This window comes from Budorcas taxicolor, chromosome 6 (genome assembly GCF_023091745.1).
Source record: "Budorcas taxicolor isolate Tak-1 chromosome 6, Takin1.1, whole genome shotgun sequence".
NCBI lineage: Eukaryota > Metazoa > Chordata > Mammalia > Artiodactyla > Bovidae > Budorcas > Budorcas taxicolor.
This window is the reverse complement of record NC_068915.1, coordinates 103,414,109-103,438,824: the sequence shown is the minus strand read 5'-3', so window position 1 is coordinate 103,438,824 and position 24,716 is coordinate 103,414,109. Positions and strand designations below refer to the sequence as shown.

Here is a 24,716-nt window from a genome sequence, read left to right as displayed (position 1 = left end):
AATGGGCCAGATACTTCCCATCTCAATGGCCAGGAACAAGTGACAGGACTCTGTGAAAACGTTCATCATGATCTTTCTAAAAGCTCAGAAGATTGACACAGTACTATTATTTTGTCTTCTCTAGTGAAAGCCTAAGAACCAATCATAGACAGTGAAAGAAATCTCATTTAAAAGACCTAAGTATCTGCAGCGAGTATAGCAGGCACCCTGGGGCCTATACTTAGAAAATGCAACAGAATAAGAGGAGCCAGGCCCTGGGAAGGGCTGGGAGGACCACAAGGCAGCGACGGGCCAGACCACTGGACAGGCATTCCTGGGAGCAGAAGCCTGGATTTGCAACTGCGGTCAGAGTGAAAGCGGGTGTGAGCAGGGGAGAAAAGTGGTCAGATGTATACTACAGACAGGTCATCTACAGGTCGGGGGGACATGAATGGTAGAACGCACAAATTAGGGGAGCAGGGGTAACCCAGAGGAAAGAGTCATCAAAGGCCAGAGGCTGAGGGATGGGGGACTGAACCTAATGGATGCAGCCTGGATGGGAGAAGGACAGACATCTGAGATGATCAGGAGGAAAAGGCAGTGGGCCTGGCGATCAGATTTGGGAGAGGAGGAGGAGGAAGTATCTAGGATATGAGCCAGAGCTCCATGCCCTCCCAAGTTAGGGACCACAGGAGCAAGGGCAGAGTGAAGTAGAAATGGCTACATTCGCACTCGCAGAAAACTGCAGCCATTGTGCCTTTTATCAACTGCTGCACTCTTCCGGAGCACTCACCTGCGAAAGTCGTTCTATCTGCACTCCTGAACTCATCTAAACGCTCACATCGACCCTCTGGGGTAGACCCTTTAATAGTTACCCTCACATCGACCCGCTGGGGTAGACCCTGCAATAGGTACAGATCAGAAGCGACCTGCCCTAGGTCTCAGAGCTCTTAGGTGGCCGAGGGGGATCTACCGGGCCGCCTGTAAGGTCCAAGCTCTCAGCCACAAACCACACCGCTTTCCCCACCTTTCCAGGGCGTTTTCCGGCCACAAGCTGGATCCACCAGGGTTGCATCTTACTCAGATCCCGCCCTCCCTTTCGGGTAACTTCCCCAACCCAAAGGGCCCCCCGCCCCCGCCCCGCCGCCAGGAGCGTAGGTGAAGCCACATCTCAGGAGTCAGACCCGAGACTGGGAGCGGGTCCTCCTTACCTGGGCGGTCCGCTCAGGCCCCGCCCCGGGAGCCGTGGGGGGGTCCCGGAGAGGCCGCGGGTCCAGGGGGTGCTGGAGGGGAACCCGCCCCGCGGGGAGCTGGCCGAGGTTTCCGGACTCCGCGGGCAGCGCCAGTGCAGCGGCCAGCAGGCTCCCCGCCAGCACCCACGTGGCTCGCCCCGGGCCCCTCGCGGAATACATTGCCCGTCTGGGTCCCGCGACCCCGCAAGTGGCTGGTGCAGGCGGAGTTGGGGCAGCTTCCGGACCCCAGGCCCTGCCCCGCCGCCGCCGAGCATGCTCAGTGCGAACCTCCGCGGAAAGTTTTCTGGGAACAAGACACTGGCATCTGGGGCTTGGCGAGCCAGCAGGAGGCCTTGGACCAAGCGTGAGAGGGAGGGAAGGAGGGAGGGAGCCAAGCTGGCGAGGCCTGGGAGAAGTGGCCACACTTGGGTTTCCTCTTGCTTCACCTAGGGGCTCTACCAAAAGGAGATCGGTGACTCCTGCTCCCAGAATGTTGAGAGGTTCCAAGTGCTCCTCTGTTAATGGCTACTCCGTTCTCGAAGTCTCAGCTCAGGCCCGTCTCCTCCAGCAAGCCTTCCCTGATACAGTGGACGGAATCCCGAGTCTACGCAGGAGCAGCAGTCCCTCTTCCTCCCTCTCTCCCCCTCCTCCCATTAACGAACTAGGAAGCTTTTGGAGAAGGAGAACCATAGAGGTGCAGGATGGCAAGGAGAGGGGCTGGGCGGGAAATTGGCAGCTCGTGGCCAGAGGGCAAGGCCAGTTTTCGCATCCTTTTAGGTTCAGTTCAACCCAGTCCGTTCCCACTGCCTGAGCCCTCGTTGTGGATGAGCCCTTGGACCAGCTCAAGAACCCATTCCCACATCCCCTGGTCAGGCTGTGGACCTATGTTCTACCTGTACGGCTTTTCATTAGAATCCAGCTTGGCTAAGAGATGCCTGCGCACACACGGGAGGATCCTGATACACCAAATACCAATTTGACTGGGAACCAAGCAAATCATAATGATTGGCCAAAGGAGAACCCAAAGAAATGCCCCATATAGGTGACTGAGGCTGCCCCGGGGGGGGGAACTCAGGGACTCTCCACCTGAGAGTTTGTCTGCAGGTACTGTATTCCTTTCCCTCCTATAAATACTTTACTTGCTTCACTACTCTCTGTCTTTATGGAAATTCTTTTCTGCAAAGCCAAAGGGCCAGATCCCTTGTCACTGACTCCTGGTCCAGTGGCTAGGGTCCAGTGCTTTCACTGCCACGATCCAGTCCAGTCTCTGGCTGGGAACCCAAGCCCTGCTCCAAGCCATTGCAGGCAGAGGCCAGACACTGGGGACTTACCTCTCTGGGGACACCGAGAGGGGAGCTGGTGTCTGGAGCCAGGAGTCAGCAGCTGAAGAATCTCCCAGAACTCTCCATGGGGGCAGGGGATAGGGCTGTTATTCCCCGGGGCCCTCAGGGACAGCTCATACCTCTTCAGTCTCAGCCCAGGAAATCTGGTGCTTGTAACCCCCTACTCCTACCCCTCCAACAGGCCTTTCCTGACTTCACAGGGACAAGACAGGGGGGTTTGGGAACCTGAGAATTTATTAGCCAAGCTTTCCCCATGGGGTTCACTGCCCTCAGTGCTACCCAGCATGTGCCTGGAGTGAGACAAGGCAAAAGGCTAGATGCTGGAGCATTAATTCTTTTAGAAACTTAAAGGATGATTTTTACCTTCAAACAATTGTATAATAAAGAAAAATGCAAACACTATAGTTACCGAGTCCAAGCTCCCTCTGCTCGCCACACAACAGGACAATGAATCTGAGACACAAGGTGTTGAGGCCAGGAAGATGACTATTTGGAAAGCCAGCTGATGGAGAAGATGACAGGTTAGTGCCTAAATAACCATCTTGTCAGGGCCTGGTTGCCAGGTTCTTTTATGGATCAGAGATGGGAGGGAGGTGAGGAAACAAACTAAAAAGACTATTCAATCCTTGCAAATTCCTCTAGAATTGCAAGCCTTAGGAGGGGGATGTGTTATCCTTGCAGTCCTTCACAGACAGGCAGATCAGGTTATCTCCCTGAAGCAGGCCATCATGTATGTTTATCATAACAAAAAGAAAGGCTAGAGTCACAGAAGCAGATCCAGCGTAAATTTAAAATTAGCCCTTCCTGATTACACTCCATTTTAAACATTTTATTTTGTATTGGGGTACAGCCGATTAACAAACAATGTTGTAACAGTTTCAGGTGAACAGTGAAAGGACCCAGCCATACGTACACAGTTGTCCATTCTCCCCCAAACTGCCCTCCCATCCAGGCCACCCCATGATAATTAGCAGAGTTCCATGTGTCATAGGTCCTTCTTGGTCCTTGTAGGTCCTTGTTGGCTATCTATTTTAAACCTAGCAGTGAAAGAACACTGTATTTTTAAAAATAAAAGCCTGAATATCCAAAGAAATAGCCAGCGTAAAGCAAGAACTTCTGGTTTTCGCCCTCAGACACGTCCCCAAGAGTCTTGGAGATGCTCCTGGGGAAACATTTAAGAAGCACCGCATGGCAGAGAGTGAGTCCTAAAGCCGGACAGACACAGGTGTGACTGCCCCATTTTCTATTGCAAGACCTCGAACAAGCCACGACTCCTGTCTAACTGTCAGTTTCTTCATTTATACAAAGTAAATCTACATAGTAGTTCCCATCTTGCCAGCTTGGAAGGAGTGAAGAGGAAATGATGGAAAAACCCAGAAACTTGAGCTGGATGTCCAGGTAAAGGACATGAAACCCCTCTCTGTTGAAACAGATCCCTATGTTACCTCTGCTCTGGCCCTCATAGGAAATTAAGCTCCAAAGGGTAGAAGTGTGTGTGAGTGATTGTGTGTGACTGTGTGTGACTGTGTGTGTGTGTGTGGGTGTGTGACCCAGCAGCCAGAATGAGAGCTAGCATCAGTAAATGTTGCTTACAGAAAGAACAGATGCTGAACTCATCTGCCTATCTCCCTGCAAGATGCTCTCTGCTGGACCTTGTCTGGTCGATGGCTAGCCTGGTGCTGGTTCAAACAGTAGGGTCTCTGGATAGGCTGAGTGAATGAGTGACCACGTGGCATCTCCGTGGCTAGCCAGGGCTGGATGTAAGCATCTCCCTATAAGTTGTCTTAGAGGAAAGCATCGACCATCCCCGAAGAAACTAGCAGTAAAACAGGAGTCTTCAGGCAACAAGTTCAGAGGCAGGGCCGGACTCTGAGACCCAAGGATGGCCAACTGCTAGAGGTCATGGGGCACCGCTGAGTCACACCTGCAATGAATCACTCACCGCGGACCCTGATCCTCACCAGGAGGAGGGGCGCATATAGTAAACGCCCATCTCAGAAGGCTGGTAAGAAAGTTACTTGGATCATCAAGCTAAATGCTTAACAAATTCTAAGCATTCGATAAACTTAACCGAGCAACACCCTCCTCGAGTGAGGACCTGGCTGAGGTCCTCGGCCCCAGTGGAAATCGGAGCCCTCTGCAAAACAAGACTCCTCCCGGAAGGTTCTCCTCGCTGGGAAGCGCGCCTCTGGCCGGGCATGCTCAGTGCAAAAGGCAGGGCCGGAGGCGGGGGTGGCTCAAAGTTTGGAGCAAACGGTCCAGACTCCTCCCTCCGGCTGGGCAGCTCCGGAAAGCAAGAGAGAAACAAGAGGAGGAGGATACACAGGCCGGAGAAAACGACGGAGCGCTCCGCGCCTCTCCCCTGACCCCGCCGGGACCCGGAGTCCGGCAGCGGGCACCCGCCAGGGATGGAGCGCCGGGCGGCGGGCCGGTGCAGCGCGCGGCGGCGGGCGGGAGGCGGCGGGCTGGCCGCCTGAGCGCCCCCGGATGGCCCGCGGCGAGACGAGCTGCGGGAGCGACGCGCGGCTGCGGCTGGGCCGGGACGCGGTGCGGCCAGCGCCCGCTCTGCTGGTCCCCGCCGTGCTGCTGGGCACCGCGCTCGGCCTCGGCCTCGGCCTCTGGCTCGGCTGCCGCTCCGCGCGCCCGCGTCTCCGGCACCAGGTGGGTCGGCCGGGCGGGCGGCCGGGTGTGGGGTGCGAGGGCGCGGTCCCCCCTCGGCGCCGGGGTCCAGGCTTCCACTTGAGCCTGATCACGGGCATCGCGCGCGCGACGGGTCCTGCCCTGGGGTCTAGTGTTCCCCTTTTGCTACGGGAGTCTGCTGGAGACAGTAACTGCAGTGGGAGGCGGCCAAGTGACAGATGGGCTTTGGCTTGCGATTCCCCTGAAGGGTCCGCTCCATCCAACAACTGCCTGTGACCTTAGACAATGAGGTCTCCAGGCCGCGGTCTCCTCTGCAGCATCAAGGATTCGGACTGATGGGCTGGGCTCACCGTGGTGGGCTGGAGGGCAGGGAATTCCCTCGCCTCCCCCAGTCTCCCCATCCGCCTGTCCATTCTGCTTCCTTGCTGTGTGGATTCCCCCGCCCCACCTCCCCTGGAGACCACCCTGCTACATCAGCATGCACTCATCATTCCACACAGCGAAAGTTTGGGGAGCACCTTCTACTGCTAGGCAACGCATGGGGACAGCAGTGTGCTCCTGCCTCTGGAGGAAGATGGAGTTGGACAGATTACTAGTAAACATTTGATTGTAACACAGCCAGAGGAGTTCTGTAATGGGGAAATGGAAACACTAGCATTGCTGGCTGTGTGCTGGGTGCTGAGCCACACTCTGTACTTGAATTGTCATCTCATTGAATCAGGAAGCAACAATTAGGAACTGGACATGGAACAACAGACTGGTTCCAAATAGGAAAAGGTGTAGGTCGAGGCTGTATATTGTCACCCTGCTTATTTAACTTATACGCAGAGTACATCATGAGAAACGCTGGGCTGGAAGAAGCACAAGCTGGAATCAAGGTTGCCGGGAAAAATATCAGTAACCTCAGATATGCAAATCACACCACCCTTATGGCAGAAAGGGAAGAGGAACTAAAAAGCCTCTTGATGAAAGTGAAAGAGGAGAGTGAAAAAGTTGGCTTAAAGCTCAACATTCAGAAAACGAAGATCATGGCATCTGGTCCCATCATTACATGGGAAATAGATGGGGAAACAGTGGAAACAGTGTCAGACTTTATTTTTGGGGGCTCCCAAATCACTGCAGATGGTGATTGCAGCCACAAAATTAAAAGACGCTTACTCCTTGAAGGAAAGTTATGACCCACCTAGATAGCATATTAAAAAGCAGAGATATTACTTTGCCAACAAAGGTCCATCTAGTCAAGGCTATGGGTTTTCCAATAGTCATGTATGGATGTGAGAGTTGGACTGTGAAGAAAGCTGAGCACCGAAGAATTGAGGCTTTCGATCTGTGGTGTTGGAGAAGCCTCTTGAGAGTCCCTTGGACTGCAAGGAGATCCAACCAGTCCATTCTAAAGGAGATCAGTCCTGGGTGATCTTTGGAAGGAATGATGCTAAAGCTGAAACTCCAGTACTTTGGCCACCTCATGCGAAGAACTGACTCATTAGAAAAACCCTGATGCTGGGAGGGATTGGGGACAGAAGGAAAAGGGGATGACAGAGGATGAGATGGCTGGATGGCATCACTGATTCTATGGACATGAGTCTGAGTGAACTCCGGGAGTTGGTGATGGATGGGGAGGCCTGGCGTGCTGCGATTCATGGGGTCGCAAAGAGTCGGACACGACTGAGCGACTGAATTGAACTGAATCAAAGTATTTTGACCAGCATCCATGTTAAGCTTTTGCCCCATCGCAAGGAGCTCTCAGGCTACTGGGGGTGGCAGCGGGGTGGTGACCGACTCAGAAGAACAATGGAATGAGCCTCAAGCCAAGTATCACTTCCAGGGCCTGAGGACACTGAGGGACCAGTAGACATGACGGCTGGGCAGTGGGGGGCTGATGGCTCCTGCAGGGCACTCGGCTGACTGACTCTGACATGCTCTCCTGCTCACCTCCACCTTTGGGTTTTAGAAAGACGACACTCAGAGTCTGCTCAGGAATTTGGAGTCTAACATCCAGACCCCGTCAGCAGCTGGGTCCCCATCCAGGAGGAGGAAGAGAGAAGCACTGACTTCAATGGATGAAGAGCCTCTAGACGTAAGTGGGGGTTGGGGTGCATCAGAGGAGGCTCACGTAGGATGTCCTATGTCCAGGACACAGATTATCCAGACGAGCCCTGACAGATTAGGTGTCCCAGTAGGCTTCTCTTGGAGATATAACTTACACACCAAAAACACGCAGATTTCAACTTACAGTTTAATGAGAGATAAGTGCATACACTCTTGTCACTGAGACCCCAATCAGGAATGTTCCTTTATTCCAGAAATTTCTTTAGTGCTCCTTGTACAGACAGCCACTGCTACGACTTCCGTTGCCGTGATTGGTTTTGCTGCTCTAGAGTTTTACATGAGAGCAATCGCACGCTTTCTTGTGCCTGCTGGTCTAAGTCATTGCTGCGCTGATCAGCCACTGGTCCCTTTCAGTTGCTCAGTGTGCTGTGGGGATATGTCCCCAAGCGTGGGTGGTTTCCATGCCTGGTTATTCTGAACAAGGCATCTGTGAGTATGTGTAAGTCTTTCCATTTTGTTTCATTTCTTTTGAGTAAGTATCTAGGAGTGGGAGTTCTGGGCCTCTGACAGAAATGTAAAGAGATGGATGTTCCCTGTACCTTTCTTTCCATCCCCTCTTTCTACATCCCCCACCCTGAGTCAGCCCATAGGGTATCACTTCATACGTGAGCTCCATGGATGAAGAGGGCATTTCTTCCAAAGGAAGAATGAGTGACTTCTAGTCACTTCCTAGTCCCTAGAAAGTACCACAGACTCCAGTCATTCAGCATCAATTGCCAAAAGGTAAATATAGACATCTAGGTAAGTGAAGTTGCTCAGTCGTGTCCAACTCTTTGAGACCCCATGGACTGCAGCCTATCAGGCTCCTCTGTCCTTGGGATTTTCCAAGCAAGAATACTGGAGTGGGTTGCCGTTTCCTTCTGCAGGAGATCTTCCCAACCCAGGGATCGAACCCAGGTCTCCCACATTGTAGGCAGACACTTTAGCATCTGAGCCACCAGGGAAGCCCAAGGGAGGGAAAGAGCGAGAAAGAAAGAAAGATCCTGGGAAAGGGGGAAAGATAGAACAAAGTTTCTCATTTAGCATCTACTGGATTCTAGGCATTTTTACATATGTCTTTTCTGAGTGATGTAAACTGTCATGTGAATTCTCTCACGCAATCCTTTCAGCACTCCATGATATAGACCTTGTTTATGTGCCCAATTTTCCAGATGGGGAAACTGAGTCTTGTGGAGCCAGGTCACTATCCCAAGCCTTGAAGCTGATATTTGGACCTGGGGATGTTCAACTCCTGTCCGGGAGGGCTGCGTCCCCGCACCCCATGGCCCCTGATAGTCAGGGGCCTGACTCTGCAGCCTCCGCTCACCAAAGCAGGAGAGCGGGCCAGGTGTTTTAAAACAAATTTCACCAAAAAGTTGGAAATCCATAGGGGAAGCTTCTGGATAAGCTGAAAATCCAGTTTTCAAGAGTCACACCCTGTCCGTACTTCCCAAGGGTTCTGAAGACAGGGCTTCTCCTCTCAGCCCTGGGCAGGATTCCCAGGAGGGATTGGAAGCCCCAGAGCTGCAGAGGAAGAGAGAGCGCCTGGCTGGTCTCAGTGATGAGTCCGCCTTTCCTCGTCTGTGCTGTGTGTCTCCAGCTGACTTGCTCAGCCTCTCTGTCTCCAGGTGTTTGTCTCCCAGTGTGTCTGTCTGTGTGCATATCATTGCATCTAACTGTATGTCATCTCTCTCTTTTTGTGTCTCCACGTGTCTCTGTGTGACAGTGTGGCTGTGGAATGTCTCTCTTAGTTTCTCTCTCTCCCTCATCTGTCTCTCTCATTCCCTGTGATCCCCTCACCACTCAGGATTAAAACTCTGCTGACAGAAATGAAAACAAAGATCCTCGAGAAAACCTGTGGGCAAATATTCCTGACAGCCCTGTTCACAGTAGCCCAGACTTGGAAACCCCAACTGTCCATCAGCTGATGAACAAGTAATCGGAATGTGGTCACTCCATACAATGAAATACTGTTCAGCTGTAAAAACAACACGGATGAACCTTGAAAATAGGATGCTAACTGAAAGAAACCGGTCACAAAAGACCACATGTCGTAAGATTCCAAGCATCTGAAATGTCTGGAACAGGTAAACGTAAAGAGACCAAAAGCAGATTGGTAGTTGCTTAGGGTAGGGACAAGGGGTGGGAGGGTAGGGGGTACAGCTAAAGGGTACAGGTTTCTTACAAAATGACAAAAATGTTCTAAAATTGACTGTAGCAAGGGTTGCATGTATCTGTGTATATACCAAAAAGCATTAAATTGTACAGTTTACATGGTTCAGTAGCATGAATGATATCTCAATAAACCTATTTGAAAAAAACTCTTCTCACACAGAAGATGACCTCAGATATGATGCCAAAAAAACACTGCCTTTGGGATCCAGAATCCTGGAACCCAGGCCCAGCTCTGCCACCTGTGTGCTGTGTGCCATTGGGCAAGTGACCCAACCTCTTTGAGCTTCAGGCTTCTGAGCTTTGCCATTACAGTAGTGGTGGCGGCCCCATAGGGTCAGCCACGAATCAACTCTGTAAATCCTTCTAGCACAGAATGAATCAGTCTTTGCTGGGGAGCCCAGTCTGTCTGCCTCCCAGAAGGCTAACCCACTTCTTCCACCTAGTAATGTTTTACCTGTGAACTATTTAGCTGTGCCTCGCCGATGCCCATTTTCTAGCTAATAATTGCCAAGAGTTAAAGATCTGCCTGTTCCGGTGACTGGCTTTGCTGAAATACCCCTGTCTACAGCAGGCTGAGCTTGTCAAGGAATGAGGGCAGGGCTGACTTTAACAGGGCGATGAGCTGTAACCCTGACACCCTCCAATGCCCAGAAAACCAAGGCATTTGGGGTCCAAGTCACTCCTTGCATGAACTCTGTTTCGATAAATAACTCACATTAGCCAAAAATACACAGAAAGTTCCAGAAGACTCTGAGGACTGCTGCTTCACAGCCTCGTCCTATCCTTTGGCTTTGGAGAAGGGAGGGGGGGTGGGGCACAGCTCCCCTCTGGATGCGTCTGTGCATTTGCTGAAAAGAGTACCTTTTTTGGGCGAGTGAAATGGTTTTCCTTTTCCGACAATTATGTTTTAATTTTCTGAATAATTGCGTTGCTTCAGCTGAAGAAGTTTTACATTGTAAATCTCCACTACAGCCTATTTTCTGAATAATTGTGTTGCTACGGTTGGGGAGATGATCAGAATTTAGAGGACAGCGGAACTTAATAAGAAGAGCTGTGAGAAACTGGAAGCAGCCCAGGCTCCGGGTCCTCAGCTCCACGTCTGCGCATCTCAGGTGGACCCCTGTGTCTGCATCCTTTGATTCTCATGTTATGTTTTTCCCTGAACTGCGTGTGTGTTTGGTGTCTCCCCTGTAGAAGATGAGCCCCTGGAAGACAGAAAACAATCCTTCCTCTCATTTTCCACCCCCTTCCACTCTGCCCTTTCTCTCCACCTCTGTTTGGAAGAAGTGTAAAAACGCGCAGGCCGTTTCTGCTTCCCCATCTTTCGTTGAAGAAGTGTTGTCTTCCCCGGATCGTCTCCGGAGGCCAGCTTCATAGGTGGATGACCTCCCATGTGGCCGCTGAGGCCCTCTGCCCAGTTACCCCCTCCCTGTTCCTGGATTTTGCTGTCTTGAGATTCTTAATCACTTTTGACTAAGGGCCCCTCCCACACAGATGCACCCCAGCCCCTATTTTCATTTGGCACTGGGCCTCGCAAAGTATGTTGCCAGTTCTGAAGTCAGCCTTTTTGGTCTTACTGCCACGCTGTTGTACCATTTTCCCAGCAAAGATTGAAGAGACTGTGACTGATGGGCTGCTGTGGGCTGGGGGCAGCTATTCTGTATTCACTCAGATCCAAGGAAAGCCAAGGAAGCTAGGGGAGTTGTATGGTTAAAAGCTTGTTTGAGGGACTTCCCTAGTGGTTCAGTGGTTAAGAATCCGCCTTCCAGTGCAGGGCACACAGGTTCGATCTCTGGTCGGGGAACTAAGATTCTACATGTCGCAGGGAAACTAAGCTTGAGTGCTCTAACTAGAGAAAGCTCGCATCCACGTTGCAACAAAGAGCCTGTGCAGCCAAAAATTTTAAAAAAAAGAGCAGTCATTTTTTTTAAAAAAAGGCTTTTGGTTGCTTTGGGGAGACTGGCTTGAAAAGTGTCCACCTCTGAGCCTTGCTTTACCTCTCTGTGAAATGGGCATGATCATGATGGAGTCGTAGTGAAATGAGCAGACATGCATCAAGCATGGAGTAAGTCCTTGGTACATGCATAGGGAGTCACGTCAGAGGCTGTTCCAGCCCACTGGGGTAAGTACGATGATGGCCTGGGCCGGGATTGTGGCCCTAAAGAGACGCTTAGAAGGTCAGGTTGGTGGGCTTCGTGGTTGATTGGATGTGGCAGGTGTGGGAGTGACCAGGACCTCAGGATCTGACTTGTGTCCCTGGGGTGTGGTGAGGCTGACCTGGGGGCTTCTCCTCTAAACTCCCACTGACCTTGCAATTGCATGACTCTTCCTCTTGTTCTCATTTCTGTCTCGTGGAAGGAGACGGACGGTGGCAGCTGAAGAGCAGAGCTAGGGAATCTGAGCTCAAGTCCCAATCCGGACATTTAATAGCTGTGTGACCTTGGGTGCACAGCTCAGCCTCTCTGTGCCATCTTCTCCATCTGGGAAATGGCAGCATCCTTGGAAGTTAAGGAGGTGGCACACGTTGGGGGACGTCCCCCATTCTTGTCGTCTGAGTCTGTGTTTGTAAGCAGTGGTAAAGAAACTGCTTGCAGTGCAGCTAGGCATAAAGACCTGGGTTTGATCCCTGGGTCGGGAAGATCCCCTGGAGGAGGGCGTGGCAACCCCCTCCAGTATTCTTGCCTGGAGGATCCCGTGGACAGAGGAGCCTGGTGGGCTGCAGTCCATGGGGTCACAAAGAGTCGGACACGACTGAAGTTACTTAGCACACACACAGGTAGAGACAGGCATGACAAGACATAGGGCCCTGCTGCAGAGCTTCCTTCTGTCCCGCTCAGAAGGGCACTGTGGTGAAATCCTTTCGGAAGATGGGCACAAACCACATCACAGGCTCTGTTGGGTGCTGTTTCAATGTCTCATGCTATGAGGAAGTGATAAGTTCTGCATTCCCTGTGATAGGGTTTGTGGTTCCAAGGAGAATGTGGCAATTGGCAATCAATTGTTTGTCATGGAATTCTTTTTTTTTTTTTAAGATTTAGTAGAAAGGTGTTGGCATCTGGTTGCTGAGTTGAGATTCCTCCCGGCCTGGAGGGCCAGGCTCCTGACCGGTCTGTCTGCTTGACTTCATTCACCCTCTGAATGTGTCCAAGCCCTTATTCAACACTGACTGTGCAAAGCCCAGGGGTGACCCTAACAGGAGAGTGATACAGAGAGGATGTGGGGCCGTGGAGCAGGCTACGAGTCCGTCTGTTCAGCTGTGTCAGGGAGATGGGTCCTGAGCAGAGGTTGATGGCAGCTCTTTACTATTGAGATTCAAAGTGGTCCATCACCTCACTTGGGCTCTGTTCTAGCATCTCCGCTGGGGGCTTTGTCCACATCTACGTCCCTGTCCCTGGGAGAGATAGGCCACCTACTTCCTGTCTGGGCAGACGGAGGCTCAGAAAAGTGAAAAGATCTGCTGAAGCACGTATGATCTAATCAAAAGCCTTACATGAATATTGCCACACGTAAGTTTTTATATACTTGGTAGTGCTAAAAATATTAAGGTGATTCGCAACTTTTAGGAAAAGTTTTGGTGTTGTCATGTTATTTAAATCCTTATTTCTTCTGAAGCTGAAGACTTGGAGTTAAATTAAGAATGTGCTTTGTAACATCTGTCCATTCATCCCCTCACTCATTTGTACCTCTGTCTCTCCCACATCCATCCGGACACCCATCTATCCATCCATCCATCCACCTGCCCCATCCATCTGTCCATCCACTCATGTATCCATCTATCCACCCATTCATCCATCTATCCATCCATCCATCCTCCTAGCAAGTGAGCACTGCTTGGCTCTAAATGTGTCTGTTGTCGTCCCTTCCCAGGGCCACTGTTACCAATGGGATGTGGCACTTTGGAAACTTGGTGATTTGTCCTTCATTTCACCAAAAGCCTCCCCGTGCCATTTATTCTTTCTTCTTCCCAGGAATACGAGCCGTCTTTCAACAGCAATATCACAGCGTTTGCACTGAAGGCAAAAGTCGTCTATCCCATCAATCAGAAGTTCAGGGTAAGTGTCCTGAGCTCCGTCTTAGAAATGCAATTTACCAGTAATGTGCTGGAGATTGGGGTAGGAGGGGGGAGACGCAAATGTGCAATTTGGGGTCCTATTTGAGGATCTTATGGCAAGTCATTTTAATAGGGATAATTTTGTGGCTTTGTAATGGAGCATGACTTTAGGGTGAATCCACATTATGACGGTGTTGCCAGGCACAGGGTATGCCCATGGTGGAGCAAGGTATTCTCATGACTCCAGGCGACAGCACCATAGGGCAGCATCCACTCTCCTCTTTCAACACTAACACAAATACTGAAGCTGATACACGTTACTAATATTGCTCCTCATTCAGAGACCCCAGGACTCATGCCAGCAGCTGACTCTTAACTGAGCACTTACTGTGGGGCCAGCATAACCCTCAGCATCTGTCACACATTAGGCGTTTTAGTGTTCCTCGCCATGTGCCTGTAAGGTAAATAATACCGTTATCTCCACTTGATGCACAAGGAAACTGAGGCCCAGAGAGGCTGATGACCTGTCGGAGGTCATGCTGCAGGAAGTGGCAGTGCCAGCGTCATACCAACAGGTCTTATACCTGGAACCAGGAGTTCACACCTGGGGCCAGGCATTTTGCAGAGGGCAGCATAATCCCTAAAGCTTCAGGGAGCCCTCGGCCTAGGAGATGCTCCATGAAAGAAGGAATTTCCTGCTCGAATAAGTTGAGGAAAGGATGGCCTGCTCTCCTGGTGATAAAGAAGACAGGCTTGAACCTAGCTCCCAGCTCAGTCATTTACTCCTAGCCATTTCCTGACTTCTCAGGGCCTCAGTTTCTTCATCAATTAAATGGGGATGAAGAGCCCTCCTTCCTCACCTAGTTGTCTTGAGGGTTAGATGGGGTATTAGGCGTAAGACTTAGAACAGTGTTTGATGTCTACACACTCAGTACACGTTCAGTTGTTTAAATTATTACTTGCTTTTGAGGACAGCAGAGCATAGCGAAAGCTCTGAGAATTCCTGCACCAAAGAAATGATTCCAGGGACTTCCCTGGCAGTCCAGTGGTTAAAACTCCATGCCCCCGAAGAGGGACACAGGTTTGATCCCTAACTGGGGAATTAAGATCCCATAAGCTGTGACACGGCCAAAAAAGGGGGATAAATGATTCTACTTGTTCACACAGACTTTCCTAAACTAATTTTTCTGTGGAACATTCACAATGAGCAGTAACTGCTTATAGTTCATGGAACTGCTTCCTGGACACACACTGGAAACCACTTCCTTCACTATCTGGTGGGTGGGTGACGGCTCAAAACTCCCAGACTCAGGGCGTTTATTCCTCATGAGTACCTGTGCTGGGCAGGCTTGGTGGTGGGCACTGCAGATTATCTCGTGGTCAGGAGGGCACTGTCCTCACCTGGATGCCCTCTGAGCCCTGCAGATCTTGTAGGACAGTGTGTGGTAGCAGGCAGGACAGAAATGACCCGGGACCTGTGGAATCCAGCCCGTGCTGGGCCCGGGGAGCAGGGAAGGAAGATGCAGGGGTCTGTGTCTGGAGGGAAGGAGGTTTCTGCTCTGCAGATGGTGAGTGAGGGGAATTTGATGCATGGGAACCAGAGTCTGGAAAGGCCCAGAGGCATGGGATGACAGTGAGGGTTTGGAGCTAGCCGCCAGCTCAGTGCCCTCTGCACACACCTCTGGGAGCAGCAGATTTGAGGCTGGACACATGGACAGCTGATGTTTGCTGAGCCCTCCAGGTGTGCCAGGCACTAGGCTGTGTCCTCATGTTGTCATGGCAGTGGGCAGCGGCGTTCCCTGATAAGGAAGGTGGGTCGACAGACAGAGCAGGCCTGGGGTCTGAGAGCTGGCGGGGAGGGGTCTGAGAGCTGGCGGGGAGGAGCCTGGTGCAGAGGGGCCAGCCTCCAGGGACGAAGGATGAGACAAGAGCTGTGATGCGGGTCCCTGGGGCCACGGCCATGCCCCTGGGGTAGAAGCTGCAAGATCCACTCACACCCTCCCCATCCTCCCCGGCCTGGCCTTCCTGGGACCCACTGCGTGTGTCGTGGGTAGAATTACAGAAACACGCTGGTGATGGGTCACGTGGACTGAGAGGGCGCTTTGTCTCCTGTCCCCCAGCCTCTGGCCGACGGTTCCTCCAACCCATCTCTGCACGAAACCTTAAAGCAGGCCGTCCTGCCGAACCAGCCACTGGAGGCGTCCCCTTCCAGCAGCCTGGGGAGCCTGAGCCAGGCCGAGAAGGATGACTGCAGCTCCTCTTCCAGCGTCCACTCGGCAGCCAGCGATGACAGGTTCCTGGGTCGCAGCTTCCTCGGGGCAGGCAGCTTCCCCGAGGTGCTGACCTGCGAGAGGTGAGGAGGGGGCGGGTGGAGGACTCAGACCAATGGGCCATATCCTGGTCAGTGGAGGAAATGGAGGCCCAGAGTGGTTAAGGACTCAGCCATGGACACACAGCGACCCAGTGTCAGAGCTGGAGCTGAATGTGTGGCGTTGGCTGGCAGATGGGTTAGGGAACCTGGCCTGGGTCCTGGAGGAGAGACTGGAGAGGCTCTTCTAAGCACTGACCTGCCTCATGCCCTGCATAGCAGCGGCTGGCACTGATTAAGTGCCTTCTGTGTACAAAATAATAAGCACTTTGCAGAGATTATCTCATGAGCATGAAGACCAGGTCTGTCTTATTCACAGCTGCGTCCTACCAGCCAGTGGGAGCCTGAGACAGATAAAGTGATGAATAAATATTCATGAGTCAAATAATTAATTCCTCTTAACAGCCCTCAGCCATAAAGGTTGTGAAGTAGATGCTAATATTGCCTTCATTTTACAAAGAATAAAATGAGACACAAAGAGGCTGTGACTTGCCCAAGATCACACAGCAGGTGAGTGTTGGAGCCAAGTTTAACCCCGGTGCCTTGTCGTTAGCAGTCCATGCTCTAAATTGCCAAAACGCCCAGTCCAGAGCAGAGTTCAGCACACAGTAGTTATTCAGTAAAGTAGTCAGCAGATTTGTGCGTTAGTCCTGGGGCCCCTGTCGACTCTGAATTTCTATAAGTCCCTGCAGGCCTTGGGCGAGATGAACAAGGCACAACCTGGCTCAGGGCTGGGGAGAGAGAGAGGGCTCAGAAGATGTTGACCCTGCAGAGGGCCCCAGAAAGGAGGGACGTCATTGACTTGGAGCTTTCTTGGCTCCCCTACCAGGCTGGAAAGGGATGTTTCTGAGCATTCGGACGAAGAGAACTCCTAATAGCTCAGGTGGGAGTGTAGTATTTAAAACACCTTTGCTTGTGTAGGAGAAAAAGTCAAAGGCCTTTTTCTACATGCTGTCACTTACCTGCCCCTATGACCACATGATTGCCACTAGGTTTCTCTGACTGTTGATTTCCTGAGTCAGTTTTCCCATCTGTAAAATGGGCATGAGAATGTGTACATGAAGGCAGAGGGGAAGGATGACACTTAATGCTAGACCTGAAAATGCCCAGGGCGGGGCCAGGGGAAGTGTTCATTTTTCTTACCTTCCATCTGTTCCTGTTTCCCGTCTTTGATTCTCGAGCAGCTGTACCCTTCTGGCCACAAGTGGGTTTCAGATGTCTTCTTTGATTTCTTCTAAGCGCCTTGGGTGGCTGTGAGGAATCTTAGCACACTGCTGAATTTAACGTCTGGAGTCAGGGTGCACCATGGCTCGTCCCGAGCAGGGATGTCCTGATAACTCGGCAACCTCAGGCCCCGCTTCAAATCCGCTGAAAGTCTCTTCTGTTTCTCTTTGTGCTTCTCAGTGTGGACCTTGACTTGTGCATCTACAACCTCCACTTGAAAGACCTGCTGCAGCTGGACGCGGCCCTGAGGCAGGAGAAGCACATGGTATGTGAGTGCTCAGGGCCCAGAGGCCCGCCCTCTGTGTGCGTGGAGTCCTGGGGACGCTCGGGAAACGGGCATCAGGGACAGCGGAGCCACCACGGAGCGGGGAGAGAGAGACTAGGCATCCGACCACAAGACGCCTGCAGATGGGGTGCAGCGCTGTGTCGGTTAAGGGCTTCCCTGGGGGCTCAGTGGCAACGAATCCGCCTGCCAGTGCAGGAGATGTGGGTTCAATCCCTGGGTCGGGAAGATCCCCTGCAGAAGGAAATGGCAGCCCACGCCAGTATTCTTGCCTGGGAAATCCCGTGGACAGAGGAGCCTGGCGGACTACAGTCCAAGGGGTCGCAAAAGAGTTGGACACGGCTTAATGACTGAGCATGCACACGTGTGGGGCTTAAGCAGATGGCTGGGTACCCACTCTCTGGACACACCTCTTGACAGAGGCAGAGAACAAAGAGAACAGTATATTTAGAGGAAGGATAATGATGGTCATAAGATTTAGGATCACTAACTTTATTGAGCGCTTACTACACACTAAGCCTGGGGGTGTCACACAAGTGGTTATGTTAAACCTCATACAACCTGGCAAGTAGGTGCCATTATGATGTCTGCTTTACAGATAGGGAAACTGAGGCACAGAGAGGAGACAGGCCCTAAGTCATAAAGTGCTAAGGTAGGGCTGAGATGCGCAGTTGCGTACCTTGTCTGAGTGAAGAGAGGAGAAATCAGAGCCGTGGACATCAGGAAGCAAGAGAGTCTCTGCCAGGTATACGTGAATCCACGCTGGATCCAAGCCACAGGAAGTCAGAGGAATGAGTCCCGCTGGAGTACAGAAGCCCCTGGGGTGGCCAGGCAGCAAGGCCACTGGGGCTAAAAGAGGAATTATCGGGACTTCCCTAGTGGCCCAGTGGTTAAGACTCCACCCGCCTACTACAGGGGGCGCTGGTTTGATTGCTCGCTGCTCAGGGAACTAGATTCCCACATGCTGCAGCTAAGACCTGGCACAGCCAAATTTGAAAAAAAAAATTTTTTTAAAGGAATCATTTCTTCTTGAGACACAACCTCTGAATTACTGAGTGAGGGAGGAGACCTCCTGAGAAAAGGGATGAGAGAGAAGGCCTGTTAGGAAGAGAAGAGGAGGAGTAGATGGAGAGAAATACAGACAGACATAGATAGGCTCACAGGTGCTCCATTAGAAACTGGAAAAATAAAAGGACACTAAATTGAGGATAAAACAGAAAGAAGTTTTGCTCTCTGTGAGCAAACAATCATCACGATCAGGCCCCAGTATGTGAAACCACGGATCATCCTAGGATTCCAGAAATCAAGCCCTGCAGACCCCCCCTGCAGAAGCCCGGGTATATGAGACACTCACCCTCCTGAAGTGCAGCCTGCTGGCATCGGTCTCACCTGGTCCTGCTTGGGGGCAGGTGGCCCTGGTGATTCTCTCCAAGTCCCTAATCCCTGGGGGTGATCGTTTCTGTGCTCAGAGCCGCATCGGGCTGGTGAGGGCCGTGGTGCTGGCCAGCCTCACCCCTGGAGCAGCCAGCGACTGCCCACAGGGAAGCAGCCTGTTGTTGTAGATGGAGCATGGACTATCACTCATCTGCCCATCTCCCCTGCGGGGAGCCTCCCCACCCTGCCGGGCAGCACCTGCCTGTATGGAGTCTACTGTTCAGAGGAGATATGGCAGTCAAAAGACTGCACAAAATGCACAGAGGCAAAAAATATGACAAAGCAAATAAATGATGGAGTACCATAGAGCGCATAAGAGACGACCTGAGGGTGTGTAGACTTTGAGGAAGTGATCAGACTTCCGTGGAAGGAGACACTTGAACCGGAAAAGTTCCAAGAGCACCAGAAACAAGAACTTCCAGATGTTCTAGCTGGATTTAGAAAAGGCAGAGGAACCAGAGATCAAATTGCCAACATCCGTTGGGTCATTGAAAAAGCAAGAGAGTTCCAGAAAAACATTTACTTCTGCTTTATTCACTATGCCAAAGCTTTTGACTGTGTGGATCACAACAAACTATGGAAAATTCTGAAAGAGTTGGGAATACCAGACCACCTCACCTGCCTCCTGAGAAATCTGTATGCAGGTCAAGAATCAACAGTTAGAACTGGACATGAAATAACAGACTGGTTCCAAATTGGAAAAGGAATATGTCAAGGCTGTATATTGTCACCCTGCTTATTTAACTTATATACAGAGTCCATCATGAGAAATGTTGGGTTAGATGAAGCACAAGCTGGAATCAAGATTTCTGGGAGAAATATCAATAACCTCAGATATGCAGATGACACCACCCTTACAGCAGAAAGTGAAGAGGAACTAAAGAGCCTGTTGATGAAAGTGAAAGAGGAGAGTTAAAAAGCTGGCTTAAAATTCAACATTCAAAAATCAAGATCATGGCATCTGGTGTCATCACTTCATGGCAAATAGATGGGGAAACAATGGAAACAGTGACAGACTTTATTTTAGGGGGCTCCAAAATGACTGCAGATGGTGACAGCAGCCATGAAATTAAAAGACACTTGTTCCTTGAAAGGATAGCTATGACCAACCTAGATAGCATATTAAAAAGAAGAAACATTACTTTGCTGACAAAGGTCTGTCTAGTCAAAGCTACGGTTTTTCCAGTAGTCACATATGGATATGAGAGTTGGACCATAAAGATAGCTGAGTGCTGAAGAATTGATGCTTTTGAGATGTGGTGTTGGAGAAGACTCTTGAGAGTCCCTTAGACTGCAAGGAGACCCAACCAGTCAGTCGTAAAGGAAGTCAGTCCTGAATATTCATCGGAAGAACTGATGCTGAAACTGAAGCTCCAATACTTTGGCCACCTGATGCAAAGAACTGACTCATTGGAAAAGACCCTGATGCTGGTAAAGATTGAAAGCGGGTGAAGGGGACAACAGAGGATGAGATGGTTGGATGGCATCACTAACTCGATGCACATGAGTTTGAGCAAGCTCCGGGAGTTGGTGATTGACAGGGAAGTCTGGCATGCTGCAGTCCATGGGGTCACAAAATTCAGACATGACTGAGTGACTGAACTGAAAAGTTAGAAACTTGGGTTCTAATCTACCCTTTGACACTTATCAGCTGTGTGACTGTGGGTAAGTTACTTCCCCTCTCTGGGCCACCTTAGGAAAGGTGTAAAAATAATATACTTCCAGCTCTTACTCTATAGAATTATGGAGTTAATTTGTCCATAGACTTTGAAAAGTCTCTGTGGTTACATATATCTGTGGCTGATTCATGTTGGTGTTTGGCAGAAGCCAGCCCAATATTGTAAAGTAATTATCCTCCAGTTAAAAGTAAAAAAAATTTAAAGAACACACAGAAAAGAAAAGTCTCTGTGGGCCAAGCTCTGGGCTCTTTGGGGATGTGTAACCAGCATCATTACAGCACCATTTATGAAGCATTGATACTTTGCTAGGCTAAACACTTTAAATGTCTGATCTCATGGAAACCTCACTGCTGTTTTACTCATGGAGAACCTGAGGCTCAGAGAGGTCGATCAGTTGCCCAAGATCACATAGCTGGTAAATGGCAGAGTCAGAACCCAAATGAGACTTGTCTGAGTATAAAGTCTGTGTATCCTCAGACCCCAGAACAACGCCCTACACAGAGTATGTGCTCAGTAGAAATGTGTCTGGCTGAAATCAACATCACTCTGGGAGAAGTGCTTCCTAAGCCTGGCTTTTCATTCTCTGCAGGGCATGTCTTCATGTGTGAGGACCTAGAAAAACACAGGGAGGAGGAGAGAGCCATGTTATGCAAAGACTTCAAATTTTGTTCCTCTGGTAGAGATTTGTTATCACAAGTCAGATTTCAGAAGTGGCTCAAACCAGAAGCAGCCTAGAAGCTTAGAACTCCCTGGCAGCCCTTGAGGAAGAGTGGAGTTGTCATCTTTAAGAGCAGAATGGCAGAGACGAAAATAGATTAGGGTCTATGGGAAGGGGTTGGCTACTGTCAGATGAGCAGTAGGACTGGGGGTTTCTGCTGGTGCTGGAAGATTCTCTATCTTGTTTGTGGCAGTGAAAGTGAAAGTGAAGTTGCTCAGTCGTGTCTGACTCTTTGCGACCCGTGGACTGTGGCCCACCAAGCTCCTCCATCCACGGGATTCTCTAGGCAAGAATACTGGAGTGGGTTGCCATTTCCTTCTCCAGGGGATCTTCCTGACCCAGGGATCGAACCCAGGTCTCCCACATTGCAGGCAGACGCTTTAACCTCTGCACCACCAGTTTGTGGCAGTGGTTATAGGAATCTGCTGTTCAGTCACTAAATCATGGCAGACTCTTTTGCGACCCCATGGACAGTAGCATACCAAGCTCCTCTGTTCATGGGATTTCCCAGGCAAGAATACTGGAGTAGGTTGTCATTTCCTTCTCCAGGGAATGGAACTGAAGCCAGGTATTGGCAAGTGGATTCTTTACCACTGAGCCATCTGGGAAGCCCATAGGTAAAATTGCATAAAACCACAAACACACATACACACACAAATGAGTGCGTGCAAAAATGAATAAAAAATGAGTAAGGTCAGTTAGCTGTATTGGACCTATGTTGATTTTCAGGTTTGGTACAATGTTAATACCACAGTGATGTGAAATAGCAGACCTGGGGGTAAAGCACACAGATCTCTACTGTTCTTGCACCTTCCTCTAAGTCCATAATTGCTCTAAATTGAAAAGTTTTTAAAATGTAAAGAAATGGGGCAAGACCAGGAAACATTACTGTTCCAGTCTAGGGTCAAAAAGAAAATAGATTTGAGATGGACATCCTGAGAAAAGAATGTTACTTTACATAGCCTAAGACTTCAGCGGGTAAAAAGCCAGGCCAACTTTTATCTTCTTAGAGCTTATTAGTACTGGCAAGCATAATTAAGCCACAATAGACGTCCCAATAAATTTAAGGTCAAAATCATATTAAGCATATTTTCCAACCACAGTGGCATGAAACTACAAATCAGTTACAGGCATACGTTGGAAATAGTGTGGGTTTGGTTTCAAATGACTGCAGTAAAGTGAATATCATAGTAAAGTAAGTCACATGAGTTTTTGGTTTCCCAGTGCATATGAAAATTATGTTTACACTATACTGTTGTTTATCAAGTATGCAATGCATATCTAAGAGAACAACTGCATAGCTTAATTTTAAAATAGTTTGTTATTTTAAAATTCTGACCATCATCTGTGCCTTCAGCAAACTGTAATCTTTTTGCTGGTGGAGGATTTGAAATATTGCAAGACTTACCAAAATGTGACACAGAGCCACAAAGTGAGATAATGCTGTTGGAAAAGTGATGATGAAATACTTGCTCAACACATGGTTGGTACAAACCTTCAATCTGTAAAAATGAAATGTCTGCAAAGTGCAATTAAAGCAGAATTCAATAATACTAGGGATACCTGTGCAGGAAGAAAACTGGAGAAATCACAAATACGTGAATATTCAATATTGTGCTACTGAACAACCAATGAATCAATGAAGAAATCAAAGGAGAAATTTAAAAATATTTTGAGATAAATAAAAGTGGAAATAAAACTTGGCAAAATCTGTGGAATGCAGCATAAGCAGTTCCTAGGGGGAAATTCATAGCCATCCAGGCTTACCTCAAAAAACAAGAAAAATCTCAGATGAACAATCCAACTTTACACCTGTAGGAACTAGAAGAAGAAAAAGAGAAGCCCAGAGTTAGTAGAAGGAAGGAAAATAACGGAGTTCACAGTGGAAATAAATGAAATAGAGACTAAAAAAGTAAGCATTGAAAAGATCAATGAAGCGATATATGGTTCTTTTAAAAGATAAACAAAATTGACAAATCTCCTGACCAAAAAAGAAGGCTCAATGGCTTCACTGGTAAATTCTACCAAACACTTAAAGAAGATTTAATACCAACCCTTCTCAAAGTGAAAGTGAAAGTGAAGTCGCTCAGTCGTGTCTGACTCTTTGCGACCCGTGAACTGTAGCCCACCAGGCTCCTCCATCCATGGGGTTCTCCAGGCAAGAATACTGGAGTGGGTTGCCATTTCCTCTCCAGGGGATCTTGCTGACCCAGGGATTGAACCCAGGTCTCCCACATTGCAGGCAGACGCTTTAACCTCTGCACCACCAGGGAAGCCCTTAAATACAAGAATCCAAGTACTAACATCAAAGATTTCAAGGGAGGAAAGGAAGCCAAGTTGAAAGAAAAAGGGGGACAAGGTGGGAGGGGTGGGGTGGAAAGGTGTCTTACAGACGTCTCCTGCCACCTACAGATGCCCAGGTGTTATGGGGCTTTTCCCTGGGCCTCCAGAGAAAGGAGGACTGGAACTCAGCCCTACCAGAAATCAGACCAGACCAGAACCAGGATTCGAGTTCTCTGCCAAGAGGAGGTGATCAGTCTCCAATCCTCAGCTCAGGCTGAGGGCCCTTCGAACAGATTCCTGTGTCCAGGACCAGGGGACTGAAAAAACAGGGAAGGATAGGAAGGGTTAAGGAGAGGAAAGAAAGAGGGAAGGGGAGAGAGGCAAAATATTGAAGACGATGAAATGCTTTCAAACTCATTTCACTAGGCCAGCATTTCCCTGATACCAAAACCAGATAGATGCCTGGAAAAAAAGAAAAACACAAACCAGTATCTCAGGTAAAAACAGATGTAAAAATTCTCAACAGAATATTAACAAACCAAATTTAGCCACAGATTGAAAGGATTATAGCTTCCCTGGTGGCTCAGATGGTAAAGAATCTGCCTGCAATGCAGGAGACCCAGGTTCAATCCTTGGATTGGGAAAATCCCCTGGAGAAGGGAATGGCTACCCACTCCAGTATTCTTGCTTAGAGAATTCCATGGACAGGGAAGCCTGGCCAGCCCCATTCCCTGGGGTCTCAAAGAGTCAGACAGGACTGAGCAACTAACACTTTCACTTTTTAACACCATAATTAAGTGGGATTTATTCCAGAAATGCAAGGATGGTGCAACATCCGCAAATCAGTCAACATCATACACCACATTCACAAAAGGAAGGATAAAAATCATGTGATTATCTCAAAGCAGAAAAAAGCACTTAACAAAATTCAACACGTATTTATGACAAAAATCTCTCGACAAAGCAGGCCTGGAGAGAATGTACCTTAACGTAATAAAGGCGACATATGACAAACGCAACTAACATCGTACTCAACAGTGAGAAGCTAAAAACTTTTCCTCTAAGATCAGGAAAAATACATGTATGCCCACTCTCACCACTTTTATCTACCATAATACTGGAATTTCCAGGGAAGTTAGGCAAGAAAAAGAAATAAACAGAATCCAAAATGGAAAGGAAGAAGTAAAGACTCTTTTCAAGACATGATTTTACACATAGA

At 49.6% G+C, this 24,716-nt stretch overlaps 2 protein-coding genes across 3 annotated transcripts in view; one reads left to right on the top strand and one right to left on the bottom strand.

The window, feature by feature from the left end:
• The window catches only part of EVC2 (EvC ciliary complex subunit 2), a 151,429-nt gene extending 149,986 nt beyond the window's left edge, over positions 1-1,443 (bottom strand). For both annotated transcript variants that reach the window (XM_052641711.1, XM_052641712.1), the window contains exon 1: positions 1,191-1,443. In XM_052641711.1, coding sequence (XP_052497671.1) covers positions 1,191-1,391 — 201 coding nt within the window. In that variant the 5' untranslated portion in view covers positions 1,392-1,443. The remainder of the gene's footprint in view (positions 1-1,190) is intronic.
• Positions 1,444-5,041: 3,598 nt separating this feature from the next.
• EVC (EvC ciliary complex subunit 1) overlaps positions 5,042-24,716 on the top strand; it is an 89,735-nt gene continuing 70,060 nt past the window's right edge. The window contains exons 1-5 of the mRNA XM_052641848.1: positions 5,042-5,215; positions 7,146-7,271; positions 13,426-13,509; positions 15,629-15,861; positions 17,281-17,365. Coding sequence (XP_052497808.1) covers positions 5,042-5,215; positions 7,146-7,271; positions 13,426-13,509; positions 15,629-15,861; positions 17,281-17,365 — 702 coding nt within the window. The remainder of the gene's footprint in view (positions 5,216-7,145; positions 7,272-13,425; positions 13,510-15,628; positions 15,862-17,280; positions 17,366-24,716) is intronic.